Raw genomic sequence first — 21,385 nt, 5'->3', positions numbered from 1 at the left:
TGATAAAATAACTGTTTAATTTGTTTTTTCCCCTCTTTAGATAAATGCCGCCATCGAGAAAGTACATCTTGCGTTATCAGCCTTCAAAGTGGACCACAAGGAAGCTATTGTAGTGCCTTTCAGGATTCCATAAATATTAAATTTATTTAAAATCTCTGTAGATAAATAAAATCATATAATTAGTAAGTTAAATGGTTAAAATACATTTTGTTGCCATTTAGTGAGTATAAAAGACAAAAGAACCACAGCTCTCTTTCCATCAAATGGTAAAATTGAAATGACATTTGATGAACACGTAATGCCGTAAATCCCGTTGAGGAGCGTTGTGTTGAACAATGCAATTCTGCAAACAAATGTCAAAAAAGCATACCGTAAAAGCTAAACAATTCACGTATAGCAACACAGAATGTCGCTCGTTGTTTCAGTTTTTTATAAGTAAATAAACTTGGTATTTTTATATCACCTCTACTATAGGATGGGAATATGCCAACTACGTCATCTCGTTGGTAACGCCAGCCAATTGGAATCTTGCACAATATTGTCTTACTAACGTATATCCGTATAATCGGTCCATATTTAAGATATAGTTCCAATATAAACCGAGTTCAAATCAGAGTTGCATCTTTCGTAAACTGGAATGGAGGGATTTCACAGGACGGCCCTTCTTTGTAATCTAAACGTCCTCTCAAGATTTAACATCGTCGACATCTTAATACAGGAACAATGAATTTTAGCCCATAAAACGACAATATGATTAAAAATCATTGAACATAAACGCTGCAACTCGGTGAGAAATAATATTGATGATACTTCAAAATAGCTACTAACATTATTTAGAACCTCAGTAACGTGTTTCGTTGCCATTATTGTCCCGTTTTAAGAAAGAAACACAAACGAATACTTTGGTCGTTTTAACTTTTATATTTCTATAGTGGGCTGTAGTGTGGTTTCCTTGCTTTGATCTATCTGTATAGCATGATCTCAAAGATGGCAATACCAGAGTTTCGTCTATCCAAGACTATGCCTCTGGCAGCACTGTCTCGCACTAGACCTAAGGTATCCGATCGCAAACCTCTTCTAATCCATCCGCGTTTCTTAACGTATCCTTGATTATACCGCAAAGGTATGAGCTGCTCCCATCCTCTATCCATTCTCCCATCGCCTTAAGTCTCATAGCCGCAGTGGCTCTAGAAAAGTCTCCAGTGCCGTAGTGGGCACGCCCCGCCTATGTCAAGACAATATGTTCTCTGAACCTGTTGTATGCACTTATTCTCCATAGCAGTCCATCAAACTACTGAGGTCTTATCAAACTCCAGTTGAGCCTGTGGACTATCCTCGGATTCAGGCCCCATTTCGAGCCCTGACTACATAGTGCCCAACATCTAAGCATTCTCAGTACGCTCCTGAATGTGACACTTTCAATTAAGTTTCCATTCCAAGATCACTCCTAAGTATTTGGACTTGTCAGATATCGAAATCGTTTTGTTGAGGAAACGTAGTGCGTCAAAGTGGCCGTGTACCAGTGTTAGCATAGAATAATTGGTAGTTGATATGGTTCAGTCCAGCAACTTTGTTCCGGATCGTCCATGACTCCTGAATTAAGGCAATATGAATCTTGCTCTTGCTGATTTTCTCCATCAGAACGTGAGTAGTTGTCTCGCTCCGGTGAGATGTTTTTAGTATTAAGATCTTTGCTTATCCTAGCCTTCCCAATATTGAGAGTGATTGTCGCGTCGTCGGCCCCCTGTCCGTTAGGCGGTATCGAGTGCCCCGCCACTGCAGCGGCGAATGGCTCAATATGAGGATATATGTCTAACCTTGTCTTCCCAATCTTGAAAAAGACGGCCATGGCCCCGTAGTACGCCATGCCTTTAGTCTTAGCCAAACTTGTCATGGAGACTTGATCAATGCCCACCACAAGGAGAGCTCCTTCCTCCTTCTTTTTCTTTCAGTGACGCCTCCAAAGTAAATTCTGCACTGTGGAAGTTGTTGTAGTTGTTTACTCATCGGCCAAATCTGCCACTTAACATCTCTTCGTTGGGGTTCGAAGTGTGCTGCAATTTGTGTTTTTCTTTTTCTGGAGTTGGTTGGTTTTTGTTGTTGTTCGGAATATTTTCGGTTGTCATAACTTTTGTGTCTGCATTGTTGTTCTTACTTGTGCCCTCTAATTTTGCGGTATTCTTAACATTTTCACTTGCCATAGCTTTGGTGACTGCATTTTTGTTTTTGTTTGTACCCTCTAAGTTTGAGTTATTCTCTTCATCTTCATTTGCCTGTAGATTTTCTTTATGTACCATTGACTGTCCTCCATCGACAGTCAAATGTTTTTGGATAACGGTACTGTCGTATTCTTTTGTTGTTTTCACCTCTATCATTTTTGTGAGTTCCTCTTTAGGCACATCTTTTAAACGAAGAACCAACTGCCATTTGTTCCGTCTGTAGACAAAAAAAAAAATTCCTGCACAAAGCCTGCAGTGTTGTTAACGACAATTCTTCTTCCATGAATTCCATATTTATTCGGAGGGGAAAAGAAAAAAAATTCTCTGTCATCCCACTTCTGAGTTTGTAGTGAGTGGTGTAGGCTGTTTGAATTTATTTTAAACACGTTATTTATTTGTTTCTTTTGTTTTCACACTCATTGAGCTCGTATTAGCTTCTTTTCTTCACAGGTGTCAGACTTAGATCCTCATTTGGAAAGCAGAGCATAATCAAAATGTAAATCGATTACAAACAGAAGCATAAGTTGTTATCGTCAATAATTAGGCTATCGACATAATTACATGGTATAAGGTGCATAGGTACTACTAAAGGTTGATTTTTTTGAGGTTAGGATTTTCATGCATTAGTATTTGACAGATCACGTGGGATTTCAGACATGGTTTCAAAGAGAAAGATGCTCAGTATGCTTTGACATTTCATCATGAATAGACTTACTAACGAGCAACGCTTGCAAATCATTGAATTTTATTACCAAAATCAGTGTTCGGTTCGAAATGTGTTCAAATTTTGACAAATTTTGTTCAGCGATGAGGCTCATTTCTGGTTGAATGGCTACGTAAATAAGCAAAATTGCCGCATTTGGAGTGAAGAGCAACCAGAAGCCGTTCAAGAACTGCCCATGCATCCCGAAAAATGCACTGTTTGGTGTGGTTTGTACGCTGGTGGAATCATTGGACCGTATTTTTTCAAAGATGCTGTTGGACGCAACGTTACGGTGAATGAACACATTTCGAACCGAACACTGATTTTGGTAATAAAATTCAATGATTTGCAAGCGTTGCTCGTTAGTAAGTCTATTCATGATGAAATGTCAAAGCATACTGAGCATCTTTCTCTTTGACACCATGTCTGAAATCCCACGTGATCTGTCAAATACTAATGCATGAAAATCCTAACCTCAAAAAAATCACCCTTTACTTATATACTATAGGCTATTAACAGAATTACATGGTATAAGGTATTTAGGTACTACTTGTGTACTACATAAGAAAATTATAAATGAAAATTGCGAGAAAAATGGAAATGCCTTTTATATAATGACTTAAAATTAGCAATTAGGCACAATTAATCTTAGTGTATATGACATTTGAAACTTCAACAAATTGGTATTGATGGAGATGTGCCTTTCTACATCAATGAAAACCTCACGCCTTTCAATCATAAAATCTTTTCATCGGCATTAAAAATCAAAAAGGAGAATAGAATTAAGGCAGTTTATACATTACGTGGAATAGTTTATATAAAAATACATGATTCAGATGAACCTTTATGCATTAGAACTTTTGAGGAACTAAATAGACTTTTTCGCTAATTCAGGCTTTGATCAATATTGTTTTATATTTGTGTTTAATTTAAAAGATACATACATTTCCTATTATTTAAACAATGCAACACTATGTTTATTGACAATTTGTGCATTATATATTTTATTTCATACGCGCTTTGTCACTTCTAATGCTGACCATTTCCTCATTAAATATTTTTTCAGTCTAGGTGAGATGATAGTTAATTATGCATTCAATGATGAGTGCTAATAGTAATAACAGGAGTTCCAGAGATAATTTGCATGCCATGATTAGAGTTTTGGCTAAAATGAAAAATGGTATGAATATAATACATTTGAATGCCCAGAGCCTACTAAAGAAGATTGATGAATTTCGCTTTATTTTTGTCGGATCCAATGTTGATTTTATATGCGTGACCGAGACATGGTTCAGAAGCGACATGCCTGACGAATTGGCTAAGCTTGATGGTTACTATTTATACCGGGTTGATAGACAAGGACATGCAGGGGGTGTGGCCATATATGTTAGGAATGGTATTGCTTCTAGGATACGACTTGTTTCAGACCCGCAGGATAATATGGAATATATATTTATTTCAGTCGGAAGAGACAATAAAACGCTTTTGATCGGTAATGTCTATAGGCCGAATAAATTGGTTCGCACGGATGAACTGATGGAGAAAATACATGAGGTTTCTATGTCGTTCAATGAAATTATCATCACAGGTGATTTCAACTCGAATTTGCTTTTAGATAATAACTTGATTAGTGACTTTAATACATATGGCTTACATTCTGTTAATTCGGATACTCCAACTCATTATACAAATACATCTGAGACTCTATTGGATCTTTTTCTTGTTGGGTCAGTGGATAAGGTGCTGCTTTATGACCAACTTTCTGCTAGTTGTTTCTCCAGGCATGACATTATTTTCTTAAATTATAATTTTACTATGGAATACGAGGATAAAACTATTTGGTATAGAGACTTTAGACATGTAGACAACGAGAGCTTACTGACGGATCTGCTCTCAGTGGAATGGAGTGCGATATACCACTACGTGGATGTGAACGAGAAAGTAAGATTTCTTGAAGAGAATGTGATCCGCCTCTACGAGAGATACGTGCCTTTGAAACGTAGGGTTGTCAAATCAAGGCAGCAGCCCTGGATAACCGGACGAGTGACTGAATTGATTTCTAAAAGAAATCGGGCTTACAGTAGGTGGAAGAGGTTCAGGACTGAAAGACTCCATGACGAATATAGAACACTCAGGAATCAGGTTGTAAAGGAGATCCGGGAGAACAAGATGTCGTTCTATGGTGAAAGGTACAACTCTGCTGTCACTTGCAGGCAAAAATGGGGCGTGATCAGAGACATTGGTATCGGAATTGGAAAGAAGACTGGCGAAGATGCGAATCTTTCCAAACCCGAACTCGATGATATGAACCGGCAATTTTTGGCCATTAATGTACCGTTTGCGCAAGGTAATGTTTACTTGGGCGGATTGCAGACTGACGTGAATGGCATTGACGAGCAATTCAGATTTCGACTTGTTGATCAATGTGACGTTCTGGAGTCAATTTTGAGGATAAAATCCAATGCCACAGGTGTCGATGGTATTGACCCTAACTTTCTGAAACCAATATTACCGAATCTTTTACCATTTATTACACATATATTTAACTATATACTTCTGTCATCGATCTTTCCCAGTGGCTGGAAGAGGGCAAAGGTTATTCCGGTACCTAAGTCCAATAATGATTTTAGACCAATTGCGATCTTGCCATTCTTGTCTAAGGCATTTGAGAATATTGTGTATGATCAGATAAATACATTTTTAAACAGGAATTTCCTTTTATCAGATAGGCAATCTGGGTTTCGTAAACGCCGTAGTTGTACGACTGCACTTATTGATGTAGTCGAAAATATTAGACGCAATATTAATGATAATCACGTAAGCTTTCTTGTCCTATTAGACCACTCTAAGGCATTCGATTCCGTGGATCACACGATATTGGCATCTAAACTTACAACCTTGTTTAATTTTGACGACACAGCAGTTCGGTTTATTGCATCATATCTGGACAGGCGCACACAGGCTGTTTACTCTAACGGTATGATGTCTGATTTCTTGGAGCTTACTCGTGGTATTCCTCAGGGTTCTGTGCTGGGACCACTATTATTTTCATTATATGTCAATGATATTGCAAGCATACCTGATGGATATGACATGCACATATACGCTGATGATGTGCAATTGTGTTTCTCTTGCAGGACGAGTGATACAAGGTCATATGTGGCGTGGATTAATTTGCAGTTAATTGCCATCAGTGATTGGGCAACCAAGAATGGCTTGAAGTTGAATCCTGATAAGACGAAGTGCATTGTTATCTCGAGAAAGTCTATAGATACATTGTCTTTGCCTAGGCTTGCCTTAGGTGACAAGACCATAGAGTATGTGCAGACTGCAAGGAATTTAGGGGTATTATTTGACAATACTCTGTCCTGGAATAGGCATATTGAGTTGGCTATAGGACAGATTTATGGTATGTTACGGACTCTTTGGTCTATTCACCAATATATTCCATTCAGTGTGCGTCACGCAATTGCTCATGCCTATTTACTACCTAAACTTTTGTATTGTTGTGAGATATACGCAGAATGTGACTACGTCCATAAGCGTAAATTAAAAGTAGTTTCGAATGACATTACACGATTTGTTTATAGTATCAGACGTGCGGATAGTATATCATCGGCTTCTAGACAGTTTTATGGGATGGAATTTGAAAATTTTTTGAAATTTCGTGCACTGACTTTCATGCATCGCTTAATTTATACACATGAACCCAAATATCTTTACGACCGGTTGGAAATCTCACGATCTTCTCGAACCAATTGCATGGTTCCACTGCAAAGTAACTACTTGGTATGTGACAGACAATTTTTTGTTTACACCATTCGTCTCTGGAACGCCCTCCCAATCAATTTAAGAAATAGTCCTAATGAAAAGAACTTTAAACTTAAGCTAAAACATCATCTCACTTAGGAAGTAATTTAATTTTGACCCTTTAAATATTAGCTCACATTTATTAATATATACATCAAATTACACTAATAATTATTTATCTTCTGTATAATTCTTTAATCATTAATTTCTTTGTTTATACTTAAATACCTATGTAATAGTATTATTTTTGTGAAACTATTAGTTATTGACATATATCGGATAGTACTGTAATTTATAAGTAATGCTTGTTGTACTATCATTACATTTTTATCAAATAAAATAAAAAAAATAAATAAAAATATTATGGCAAGATTGTCTTGGTGCAGAAAATTTTCCGTAAATATTTACGTAAATTAAGAGTACCCTGCTTAAGTTATGGGGGAATTTCCTACTGAATGAAATCAGCAATTTTTTTTTGATTTACAATCTATTATCTAAATGCAGGTAGTCACGAAAAAATTTCGCAAATTATAAACATAGTACCAACCATAAAGTAAAAAACGGTGATGATAAAAAAAGAATATTTAAATATTGGGGATAGCAACCCTGCCACACAAAACAATTGTTAACATTTTTTGATCTTTTAAGCTGAGAATTCTGTTCAGTTTTTCAGCCGGAATGCTGTCAAACTCCATATAAAAAAATCTAGGCGAAACGCTGGAGGACAATAAGCGAAAAAGTAGTACTCTGCTTAAAGTGAGAAAAATGGCAAAAAGAAATGTCAGTGGCAACGCTTAAAACCATTGTTGGCATGGTTCCTTGAGTTGTTGGCATGGTTCCATGGTTCCTTGTGGAAGCTATTAAGTGTTTGTAATGTACTCTCTATTGCAAAGGTTTTTACAATCCCGAAAAGGTCGTCTACATATTTGTTTAAAACTCTAGGTTTGTTGTCAAGTCTTTCGATACATTGGTTAAGTAATTTTTCTATTACTATATCCGCGATAATGGGTGAGGCCGGTGATCCCATGGGTAATCCTGAGGTCTGTGTGTGGATCCCGTCGTTATATTTAAAATATCTGTTGTCCTTGTCCTTTAAAATATTGAAAAATAGGGCTTTTGGGATTTCCGTAAGTTTTTCTATTTCAGCCCACTTTTTTGTTATCGTTTCGATTGCGAAGTTCAATGGTATACTTTGGAATAAAGATAATATATCTAAAGAAATAAGTTTCTCGTCGTCATTTATTGCACTATCGTTAACCTTATTTCTAACCTTAATCTTATAAATTGCACCGAATCCCTTACGTTATATTGAGAAGTTAAAGTAAGTTTTTTCAAAATGTTGGTCAAAAATTTGAATCACTCGGCAGAAGGGGAATAAATGGAAGAGCATATTGGTCGAAGAAGTAAACCTTCTTTATGGATTTTCGGTAATCAATAAATTCTTGTAGCTGTTTCCGCGTTATTTTTGAGTCGTCTTTTTTCAAACACAGATATAATTTTGCACTTATAAAGTTCATCGACTAATTCTTTAAAACAATTAGGGTTAAAACAATCGGAAATTTACGATAAAGAAGAATACAATCTTGCGCAAAACCGCCAAAAACACTAAGGACTTTGTTCTCAGACACATAAAGTAAAATTGGCAAAATGGAAAATCTAACGTTATCTACAAAATTAACTGAACGGATAACAAACTTAAAACAAGATTAGCGGGACACAAATCTGATTTGAAATCAAGACATAACAATTCAACACAAAAAACAGCATTAGCGAGCCACTGTGCGGAGAGAAAACACACACCTAACTTGCATTATGCAGAGATATAACAAAGAGAGGATAACTATTGCAAGCGTTTCACATTAGAAATGCTTCACATCATGAATGTACCTCAAAAAAAGAGAATAAACTTTAAGACTGATGTAGAGAACTGTGCGTCTAGCTATAGGCATATCATAAATAAGAGAAAAATTACTTGTTAGTTCAATATAAAATGTTGTGTTTGTAAGACATTTGATACTCTGTAAGCTTTAGTTTATGTGTGAGACGAAATAATGTTTAAATAAATAAAAAACAAACAACATTGACCTCGAGCCTAATTATTTATCAAAAAGTTGAATCATAAAATTATGTATGTTATCATAAGAAAGAAACTACATAAAATCGTTTAGAAAACTAAGACTAAAATATATTTAAATATTGCACTAATTACCTTTTTCATTTAGATTTTTTTCGCATATCTTAAGAAAGAAGAGTCTTCTGAAAACCAGCATTGTTTCTTTCGATTTTGGATTCCTTTTTTCACGAAACGTACATTTTGTATTTCTATACGTATATAGTTAGGTCATCAAAGTTAAAATAAAACAACTTAAATTAGATTTTTTTTATATAAAAGTAGTAACTTCTGAGTATGTCCGCCTATGACGCTGAACGCCTGGGTTCGAATCCTGGCGAGACCATCAGAAAAAATGTTCAGCGGATGTTTCCCCTCCTAATGCTGGCAACATTTATGAGGTACTATGCCATGTAAAGGCTTCTCTACAAAGGTTTCTTACTGCGGCACGCCGTTCGGGCTCGGCTATAATAAGGAGGCCCCTTATCATTGAGCTTAAACTTGAATCGGACTGCACTCATTGATAAGTGAGATGTTTGCCCCAGTTCCTTAGTGGAATGTTCATGGGCGAAATTTGCATTTTACAATTAGAAATAAATAGAAAATAAAAATAGAACACGAGCCTCCGTCTATTGTTTTGAATCCAGTTAGAATATCGAAGGATTACCTGAATTTTCGGGAGAGATTGTTGATTTATATACATTTTTGGCACTAATTGATAGGGTACACTCTGTACTCCTACAATATGAACAAACTTTTACTTGGCGATTTGATAACAGTCGGTGACTCAAGTGATAGTATGTGTAGTGCATGTGGGGAAGATTATGAGACGTTTGGAGTATTTCCTATATCATTGCCCGGCTTTCGCGGCTAACATACACCGGTACTTAGGTGGGGACACGATACCAGACTTGAACCAACTTAGGAGAGTGGTATTGGCAACAATCAAAGATTTTGTAAGCAGCACAGGATTCCTAACTTAAAATTTTCTTTTTCGAGGTTACTTTTTAGTTTTTAGAGGGCACATCAAGCCGACTACTGGCTGTAGGTGTATGGCATGAGGCGGATTCATATCTGCACCCTATTTTCAACCTAATCTAACCTAACCTAATAAAAAGCAAATTAAAAGAAAAAGCACGAGAATGCATTGAAATAGATTTTCACTCTTAGACATGGTCTAATGTTAAATCTATATTTCTTAATAATTATGGGGAAAAGTCAGGCAAGGAGGTATTATTTGACAAACGACTATGATCGATTTTTATAATAAAGGACAACCTCAGAAGATTGAATAACAACTCGCGATTTCTATAGTAAGTAATAATAGATCCGTCCTGAGCATTTTAAGGGAAAAAATTCCAGAGCCAATGAGGACCATACTTGTGTGTAGGGACTCGGACATAATAGAAGACGCCATGGACATACTTTTTAAGGTAGGTTATGTGAATTATGGGAAGTCAGCCATAACGAAAGAGTCCAATTATCAGGGAAGATAGGATGAATAAAACCAGATTCCCAAATCTGGAAATGATGCTCAAAAGAAGGGCTATAACTCTAGGTCTCAACGTGGGAGCAGCATTGAAAATGTTGGAAGTCTTAAGTTGAACCAGTATAGCTATAATAATTATAACAACACTAGCCAGAATCAATAGTACGAATGCAGCCAAATACGTGCTATCCGCATCATACAAACCAATTTAGTCATAACAGGATCCCTGATAACAGATTTTTGCCAAATTATCCGCCCCATACAAACCATAACAGAATCCCTGATAACAGATTTTTTTCAAATCAGCCGCCACATGCAGGTCGAGGTATTTACAACACGACCAATGAAAATAGAGGCTAAGTAATAGTTATCCACTCCCAGAACTAATGGACATTAACACGGTTCAGGTTTCACACATTACTCGGGATACGGAACAATTTCATTTGGGATACGGAACAATGTCATTCTGTAAACAACCCCATAATACTGAAAATCTGTCATATGAACAGAGTTATTTCACATGTCCTGACAACTATAATGACTATTGCGTTCAACGAAATTTTCCTTGTCCAGCCTTCGTGGAAAATTGCCGTATATAGTAGTTAAAGGTGACTTGAAATTTTTGGTGAATACTGAGGCCACCAAATCCATTATTAATGCAGGTTTATGTAATCCCAGATGGAGAGTGGATTACCAAAAACACTTAAAACACTGCGAAATATTATTTCATCAAATGTCTTCTATCGAGTGCTACTTTTTAGCGAGTTGGACAGCCCCGACATGCTTGCGAATTAATCAAATGTGAATTTCGTGACATATTGAATGGCATAATAGGCAATGTCAATTTAAGTCGTGATCTGTGAAGATGATCCGGTGTGGCCTTGGTTTCACCAAAAATATTTTTCCCTTTTCACATTCGTTTCACCAAATAAATATTTAGGTGACCGCCAATTCATACGAAAAATTTTTTTGACGTCACAGTTCGAAATATTAAAACATATGCTTTGTAAAAAAAAAATAGAAAAAAGAAGAAAACCTTGGACTTGTAATTTGTTATAAAATTTTATGGAAATTTCGAAATGTCCGCGGTTTTTAAGTTGGCTGTCCAGGCAGTGAGGCAAAAAGTGTTTTCCGAGTAAAGGGCGGTTATATTCGGTTTTCGCGTTGAAACTCCATATGAAAAAAATAAACGGAAAAAAATTGCCGAAATGTGTTCGTTCCGCCGTATGTTTGTGTGTATATATTTATATATATATATATATATATATATATATATATATAAAAAAAAAATTTTTAATTTTAATATGGGTACCACATGTATTGAAAGAAATTCATTTAACAAACCGAATCAACGCTTGTGATATGCACCTTAAACGCAATGAATTCGATCCGTTTTTAAAACAAATCATAACTGCAGATGAAAAATGGATTGTTTACAACAACGTTAGTCGAAAACGATCATGGTCCAAGCACTTGGTTCAGTTTTTTGCAGATAAAGGCCAGAAGTTCTATGAGCGTGGAATACTAAATTTGCCAGGAAGATGGCGAAAGGTTATCGAACAAAATGACAATTATATATTTGATTAAAGTTCATTCTAAGTTTTATTAAAAATGCATTTACTTTCTTTTAAAAAATCCGCAATTACTTTGTAGGCAATCCAATAGGATTCTATGTTTTTCTTATCATAACCTTCTTAATTTTCGCTTTCTCTTTGTTTATTTTGTTTTTAAGTTTTATGTTTGATTTCTCTTAAGTTACGGGCTTCACAATGTTAAGAGATTTTCATTTTAAGAGTATGGGGAGACACTTGCTGAACCAAACACACGGGGGCGAATTAAAAGTTGGAATTAAAAAAGTGGTTTGTGGGAGTGCAAATCAGAGAACAGCTCCCCGTCCCTTGCTGTCAAGAAAGTTTTTGGAGTTCTGTATGGGTCGCATAGACAGCTCCTAATGTTGTTGTAATCATTTATATTTTTTTGGTTATAAGATTGTTTAGTCATATTTGTGAACGTTTTTTTTGCGTTTTTTATACCCTCTACCACAGGATGGGGGTTATTCTAATTTCTTCATTTTATAACACCTCGAAATATGCATGACATTTTAAGTCGATTTAGCCATGCCCCTCCGTCTGTCGAAAGCACGCTAACTTTCGAAGGAGTAATCTTATTAATGTAGGTCGGGATTGCAAATGGGCCAAATCGGTCCATGTTTTGATATAGTTGCCATATAAACCGATCTGGGGTCTTGACTTCTTGCGTCACTAGAGGGGGAGATTATCATCCGATTTGGCTGGATTTTGCACGAAGTGTTTTATTATAACTTCCAACTAATGTGCTAAGTATGGCTCGAATTAGTCCGTAACCTGATATAGCTGCCATATAAACCGATCTGGGATCTTGATTTCTTGAGCCATTGGCTGAAATGTAGCATGAAGTGTTTTGTTGTGACTTTCAATAACTGTGCTAAGTATGATTCAAATCAGTCCATAACTTGATACAGCTGCCATATAAACCGATCTTGAATCTTGATTTCTTGACCCACTAGAGGGGGCAATTTTCATCCGATTTGGCTGAAAATTTGCATAAAGTTGTTTGTTATTACTCCCAACAACTGTGACAAGAATGGTTCTAATCGGTATATAATCTGATATAGCTACCATATAAACCGAACTTGGATCTTCTCTTCTTAAGCCTCTAGAGGCCGCAATTCTGCTGAAATTTTGTGCAATAACTTCTCCCATGACTTTCAACATACATGCCCAATATGGTCTTAATCGATCTATAGCCCATATAAACCGATCTCCCGGTTATACTTCTTGAGCCACTACAAGTCGCGAATGGACTGAAATATTACCCAATAACTACTACTATGGTCTTCAACGGAATCGGACTATTACTTGATATATCTCCAATAGCATAACAATTCTTATCCTTTTTTCACTGTTTGCCTAAAAAGAGGTAGATGCAGTCAACAATGCGTAGGTTAGGTTAGGTTTAAGCGGAAGTCTGCCATCAGACTCACTTAGACGTTTTCGCCCATTGTGATACCACAGGCACAGAAGAAGGAAGATGCCTTCTAGTTCCTACAGGTTCCTAGACAGGTTCTCAAAGAAACGAGAACCTAAAGCGGAACTCCTTCCGACCGCTAGTGCGGGACACACATACAGTGTTCTATAGTCTCTTCTTCTTCGATGTCCTCACAGCTTCTGGAAAAGTCGTTGCTGGCAACCTGCAGACTGTCAGCAACGTACACAATGACTGAGACGTCTGTTCTAGCCAATGACAGCAAAACAGTAGACCTCTTCAAGTCTAGATTAGGCCAAATAGTTTTAGAATGCTCACAGCCCCTTCTTTGTGACCATCTATCATACGTTGTACTTCGGACCTGGTCCTGAAAACTTAGCTTATATGTCGCTAGAGGCATACCCACTGATTCCAGTATCCCTGGAATGTGTAGGGTAGTTCCTAGTCTCGCAAGCTCGTCCGCTTTACAGTTGGAATATCTCTGTTGTCTGGCACCCAGAACAGGACAATTTTGAACTGTTCAGCCATAAACGATATGGAGAGATCTGCGACAGTCGACGGCGGTTTTTGTGTTCAGAAATACGTTCTCCAGGGATTTAATGGCTTACTGGATGTCTGAGAAGATATTTATGCCAATCGTCGTAATGCAATTATATCTTAGTCATTCTTTTATTCCAAGAATCTCCGCTTGATACACGCTGCAGTTGTCGGGTAACCTTTTCGATAAAACCAGTTCTAGATCCTTAGAGTACACACCAAAGTACACCTAGTCGTTTAGTTCGAAACCATTCGTATAGAAATGTATGTAACTTCTGTTACCAGGGATATCGTAGTTCCAATCGGTTCTATCAGGAATAGTGATACAGTATTTTTTTTTTTATCAAAAATCGACTCTGGTAGGGCGTTATCCACGCTGCCTGGAACATCGGCTCTCATAACTTCACGACAGTGGTCACTACAATTTGTCTTGCCACAATGCCCAGAGGCATAAGATGTAGCATTAAATCCAGTGCATTAGATGGTGTCGTCCTCAGTGCGGCTGTGAGGCACACACAAGCCAACCTTTGGATCCGGTTAAGCATTGAACAGTAGGTGGACTTTTGAAGCGCCGTCTACCAGACCACAACACCATATAGCATTATAGGTCTGCCAACTGTAGTATATACCCAATGCATGACACGTGCTCTAAACCCCCAACTTTTGCCAACGGGTCTCTTGCAGGTGTATAGGGCAAGAGTTGCCTTTCTTGCCCTCTCTAAAATGTTCGATTTGAAGTTCAGTATCCTGTCCAACAAAACATCCAGGTATTTTGAGCTTTCTGTAAATGGAACATTCTCTCCTCCCGAGGAGACAGGTTCCACTGTAAGTATCGCCTGCTGAAAAGAACTATTTCTGTCTTGCACGGATTTATACCTAAACCATTGTTGGTAGCCCACTTTGCTGTTGCACGTAGAGCTTCCTGAAATATATCTCTTAGAGTGCTGGGAAACTTCCCCTAACCGCAATTGCCACATCATCAGCATTCGCGACCACCTTTACACCTTTTTCTTTCAGGGACAATAATATATTGTTAATGGCTATGTTCAAAAGTAGAGGAGACAGTACACCTCCTTGAGGTGTCACTCTGCTGACCCATCTTTTTAGATCCACAGATCTAGCCTGCCTTAATGCATCTTTTAGTAAGTAAGTTATTAATAAACTTTCTTACGGTAGATTTGATGCCTAGAAACTCCAACTCCTTCATGATTGACGTCGGTTTTACATTATTGAAAGCACCTTCAATCTCAAGAAATGCTACCATTGTATATTCCTTGACAGCGAGAGAACCCTCTATTTATTGAAATCAAATAATTTTCAGATACATATTTTACAAATAAAAAATAGAACCAACATTTTCTTATATCCTCCACCATAGGATGGGGGTATACTCATTTCGGCATTGCGTTTGTAACACCTCGAAATATGCGTCTAAGATCCCATAAAGTATGTATATTCTTGATGGTCATGACATTTTAAGTCGATCTAGCCATGTCCGTCTGTCGAAAGCACGCTAACTTTCGAAGGAGTAAATCTAGAAGCATGAAATTTTGCACAAAAATATATCTTATTAATGTAGGTCGGTTGGGATTGTAAATGAGCCAAATCGGTCCTTGTTTTGATATAGCTGCCATAAAAACCGATCTGGGGTCTTGACTTCTTGAGCCACTAAATGGCGCAATTCTCATCCGATTTGGCTGAAATTTTGCACGAAGTGTTTTATTATAACTTCCAACTACTGTGCTAAGTATGGTTCAAATCAGTCCGTATCCTGATATAGCTGTTTTACATTATTGAAAGCACCTTCAATGTCAGGAAATGCTACCATTGTATATTCCTTGACAGCGAGAGAACCCTCTATTTATTGAAATCAAATAATTTTCAGATACATACAATATTTTACAAATAAGATATTGAACAAACATTTTTTTTATACCCTCCACCATAGAATGGTGATATACTAATTTCGGCATTCCGTTTGTAACACCTCGAAATATGCGTCTAAGACTCCATAAAGTATGTATAATCTTGATGGTCATGGCATTTTAAGTTGATTAAGCCATGTCTGTCGAAAGCACGCTAACTTTCGAAGGAGTACACTTGGCCGCATGAAATTTTGCACAAATATATCTTATTAATGTAGGTCGGTTGAAATTTTGCGCGAAGTGTTCTAAGTACTGTTCAAATCAATCCATAACCTGATACAGCTGCCATATAAAACGACCTTGGTTTCTTGACCCACTAGAGAGCGCAATTTTCATCCGATTTGGCTGAAAATTTGCATATGACTTTGTTATGACTTCCAACAACTGTGCTAAGTATGGTTCAAATCGACCTATAACCTGATATAACTACCATATTAACCCGTCTTGGATCTTGACTTCTTAGGCCAAAAGAGGGCGCAATTCTCGTCCAATTTGGCTGAAATTTTGCATGAACTTGTTTGTTATTACTTCCAGCAACTGTGCCAAGTATGGATCAAATCGGTATATAACCTGATATAGCTGCTATATAAACCGATCTGGGATCTTGACTTCTTAAGCCTCTAGAGGCCGCAATTCTTACCCGAGTTTGCTGAAATTTGTACATCGGCTTCTCCCATGACCTTCAACATGCATGTCCTTATCGATCTGTAGCCCATATAAACCGATCTCCCGATTATGCTTTAAGTGATTTTATGACACTAAATGTAGAGAAAGCGCGTATTCGTAGATTTTCAGGTTAAAACGGGAATAACTTTTTTGTTTCGCAACGGATTTCTTTTGCTCTTGCCTTCTTTTGAAGGTCACAACAGTATATTTCAAATAATTATAATGATATATTTCTTTTAAATCAGCTAACAAACCGCTATGGTACAGTGGATAAAATATGGAAAAACGCACTAAAAAAGCAAAACAACGTTTTGCTTCAGCCACCACAAATATGCCTTGGCCTAAAAAATCGAACTAACCCATTAATCATCATTGTACCTGGTTGAGTACAGTAAGGGCAATGGTTCAAAAAAGTGTTTCATTCAGTAAAAACATGATGATCCTTATAAAAGAGTTAAATAATTTTTTATGGCTTGGGTTTTTGTGGGTTAAATAGGTAAATGGGTTTAATATGTAGAGGATACAAAGGTACCAATCATTCAGTGTAAAGGAACTGCAATTTTAAGCCTTTTACCTTATTGTTTTTAATGATTCTTTTAAATGAAGTGAAAAATTTCTCATTTGTTATGGCCTTGGTTGTTATGGGTTAAACAGGTAAACGTTAATGGGTTCTACTTGGGGTTACGAAACTGGTATTTATAATTTCTGTAAGTGAACATTTAACACCGAAGTGATTTTGGTGCAAAAAGTTATGTAATAGAAAATATTATTATTAAAATTTACCAATGATCGAAAACATTATCAAATAACATAAAAAGGTAGTAAAAGAAACAGTTTTTGTTGTTTCTGTGGATAAGCGACAAGACAACCGGTAGTGACAGTTGCCCAACAACAAAATATTGAGAGCACAATCATTCAAAATCAGTGATTAGTACAACTCTGAATTTCTGTATGTTACTAGTTCACGTCATTGCTCTTTGTTTGTGTGTGTGTTATGGTTCTTAACTATAATACATACACACACAGGCAAAACTCGTTGACAGATAGTGCACTTCGCGAGAAAACATTATACTCAGCTGTTTACGATACACTACCTGGGAATTATCATGTAAATGTCATGGATAAACGACATCGACCTAAGATCCTGGAAAAAATTTTCACGTTGCTCTTTTGAATTGCCGTTTCTCGAACCGGTTAATTCGCTTCCACTACGTGTGCATAGAAAAAATAATTGCTATTTCTGTTTAACTGCAACAAGAGGATATCATTCCAAAATAAGGCAACGTATTAAACATGCAAATGTTGATAGTATATTAATAAAGACTGTATCGCGTAAGGAAAACGACACTGTTCCAAAAGTCATTAACGGAAAGACTAACCGAATTTCTAGGTTCCGGACATAAGCAATGGAACTATTTGCAAGAAAATTTAAACATTACATTTCGCAGGACCGAGGAAACTAGTTTGCTTGAATCACTTATTTATTTATTTATTTGATAAAAATGTAATGATAGTACAACAAGCATTACTTATAAATTACAGTACTATCCGATATATGTCAATAACTAATAGTTTCACAAAAATAATACTATTACATAGGTATTTAAGTATAAACAAAGAAATTAATGATTAAAGAATTATACAGAAGATAAATAATTATTAGTGTAATTTGATGTATATATTAATAAATGTGAGCTAATATTTAAAGGGTCAAAATTAAATTACTTCCTAAGTGAGATGATGTTTTAGCTTAAGTTTAAAGTTCTTTTCATTAGGACTATTTCTTAAATTGATTGGGAGGGCGTTCCAGAGACGAATGGTGTAAACAAAAAATTGTCTGTCACATACCAAGTAGTTACTTTGCAGTGGAACCATGCAATTGGTTCGAGAAGATCGTGAGATTTCCAACCGGTCGTAAAGATATTTGGGTTCATGTGTATAAATTAAGCGATGCATGAAAGTCAGTGCACGAAATTTCAAAAAATTTTCAAATTCCATCCCATAAAACTGTCTAGAAGCCGATGATATCCTATCCGCACGTCTGATACTATAAACAAATCGTGTAATGTCATTCGAAACTACTTTTAATTTACGCTTATGGACGTAGTCACATTCTGCGTATATCTCACAACAATACAAAAGTTTAGGTAGTAAATAGGCATGAGCAATTGCGTGACGCACACTGAATGGAATATATTGGTGAATAGACCAAAGAGTCCGTAACATACCATAAATCTGTCCTATAGCCAACTCAATATGCCTATTCCAGGACAGAGTATTGTCAAATAATACCCCTAAATTCCTTGCAGTCTGCACATACTCTATGGTCTTGTCACCTAAGGCAAGCCTAGGCAAAGACAATGTATCTATAGACTTTCTCGAGATAACAATGCACTTCGTCTTATCAGGATTCAACTTCAAGCCATTCTTGGTTGCCCAATCACTGATGGCAATTAACTGCAAATTAATCCACGCCACATATGACCTTGTATCACTCGTCCTGCAAGAGAAACACAATTGCACATCATCAGCGTATATGTGCATGTCATATCCATCAGGTATGCTTGCAATATCATTGACATATAATGAAAATAATAGTGGTCCCAGCACAGAACCCTGAGGAATACCACGAGTAAGCTCCAAGAAATCAGACATCATACCGTTAGAGTAAACAGCCTGTGTGCGCCTGTCCAGATATGATGCAATAAACCGAACTGCTGTGTCGTCAAAATTAAACAAGGTTGTAAGTTTAGATGCCAATATCGTGTGATCCACGGAATCGAATGCCTTAGAGTGGTCTAATAGGACAAGAAAGCTTACGTGGTTATCATTAATATTGCGTCTAATATTTTCGACTACATCAATAAGTGCAGTCGTACAACTACGGCGTTTACGAAACCCAGATTGCCTATCTGATAAAAGGAAATTCCTGTTTAAAAATGTATTTATCTGATCATACACAATATTCTCAAATGCCTTAGACAAGAATGGCAAGATCGCAATTGGTCTAAAATCATTATTGGACTTAGGTACCGGAATAACCTTTGCCCTCTTCCAGCCACTGGGAAAGATCGATGACAGAAGTATATAGTTAAAGATATGTGTAATAAACGAAAGTACTGAAAATAGTAATTTGGTCTACTGCAACGATGTGAACGTATTGTTTCAACAACTTGGATATAGCCATGTTTCGAGAAGATTGGCGATTATTTATTGACGGTTCAACAAAAAAGAAATATATACATTTGTATATAGTTTCCTATATTTTATTTATACGAGTATAACTTCTATTTCCAGGAATAGGAATTTTATTTTACCATTATGCACTGCTTTCAGGAGTGCTTTTCCATAATGGTGAATAGCACCCTTCGGTGTCATTGGTTCTAACAATTTTGAATGGAAAAATGAAATGGGACAGCCGAGACTCTCCTAAATATAACACACAAAGAGACTGAAAACTGCGTTCGACAGTTATTATTGACGAAAAAAAGCATAAATATCCCGTTAGTCAATCCAAAAGACATCGTTTTACCTCCGTTGCACTTGATACAAATGGAGCAACATTCAAATGACTTCAACAGTGTTTTCCACGAGTTACGGGCGGGAAACTAAAAGAAGATAATACATATATTATATTATATAAAACATTAATAAAAATCAATTTAATTTTAAATCATCAGGTATCTTTATTAGTCCCCAAATACGGAAACTGGCAATAGATGACAAATTCATACAACAAATGAAACTTGAAGAATAAAGGCATGGAATGGTTTTGTTCTAGTGTGCAGCAAATTTTCTTGGAAACAAAAAAAAAGTGAAAATTATGAGCAGATAGTAAACAACATGCTGTCGGCTTACCATGCAATGGGTTGTAAAATGCTTGCTCATTTGGAAACATTTCCATTAAGTTTAAGGCAGCTGAGTGATGAGCAAGGTGAAAGATTTCCCCAGTAAAAGTCTAAGATTTAACAACGTTATATAGAAACAAGTAAAAAGGCGTTAAGTTCGGCCGGGCCGAACTTTGGATACCCACCACCTCGGGTATATATGTAAACTACCTTTCATCAAAATTCGGTGAAAATTTCATACCTTATGATCCATATCAGTTATATCAAAACATGTTCCGATTTGGACCAAATACTAATAAGTACAGTAGCTATATCTAAAAATTAAACGATCTGAACCATATACGACACGGATGTTGAAAAGCCTAACATAAGTTATTTTGTAAAATTTCAGTGAAATCGGATTATAAATGCGCTTTTTATGGGGCAAAGACTTTAAATCGAGAGATCGGTCTACATGGCAGCTATTATCAAATCTGGATCGATCTGGGCAAAATTGAAGAAGGACGTTGAAGAGCCTAACTAAACTCACTGTCTCAAATTTCAGCGACATCGGACAATAAATGGGTCTTTATGGCCCCAAAACCTAAAACCTAGATATCGGTCTATATGGCAGCTATATCTAAATTTGGACCGATCTGTGCGATATTGCAGATGTATGTCAAGGGGCTTAACTTAACTCACTGTCCCAAATTTCGGCGACATCGGACAATAAATGAGCATTTTATGGGCCCAAAACCTTAAATCAAGAAATCGGTCTATATAGCAGCTATATCCAAATCTGAACCGATCTGGGCCAAATTGAAGAAAGATGTCGAGGGGCCTAACGCAACTCACTGTCCCAAATTTCAGCAAAATCGGGTAATAAATGTGGCTTTTATGGGCCTAACACCATAGAGCGGAAGATCGGTCTATATGACAGCTATATCCAAATCTGAACCGATCTGAGCCAAATTGACAAAAGATGTCGAAGGGCCTAACACAACTCACTGTCCCAAATTTCAGCAAAATCAGGTAATAAATGTGGCTTTTATGGGCCTAACACCATAAATCGAGG

The 21,385-nt window shown here is 36.7% G+C and overlaps 1 protein-coding gene across 1 annotated transcript in view; it reads left to right on the top strand.

Moving 5' to 3' along the window:
• The window catches only part of LOC106093436 (uncharacterized), a 46,286-nt gene extending 46,094 nt beyond the window's left edge, over positions 1-192 (top strand). The window contains exon 5 of the mRNA XM_013260488.2: positions 41-192. Within this exon, the coding sequence (XP_013115942.1) occupies positions 41-133 (93 nt within the window). The 3' untranslated portion in view covers positions 134-192. The remainder of the gene's footprint in view (positions 1-40) is intronic.
• The last annotated feature ends 21,193 nt before the right edge of the window (positions 193-21,385 follow it).

The sequence above is a fragment of the Stomoxys calcitrans genome, chromosome 1, assembly GCF_963082655.1.
Source record: "Stomoxys calcitrans chromosome 1, idStoCalc2.1, whole genome shotgun sequence".
In the NCBI taxonomy this organism is placed as follows: Eukaryota; Metazoa; Arthropoda; class Insecta; order Diptera; family Muscidae; genus Stomoxys; species Stomoxys calcitrans.
The sequence above is the reverse complement of the archived record's forward strand: the minus strand, read 5'-3'. Positions and strand labels throughout refer to the sequence as shown.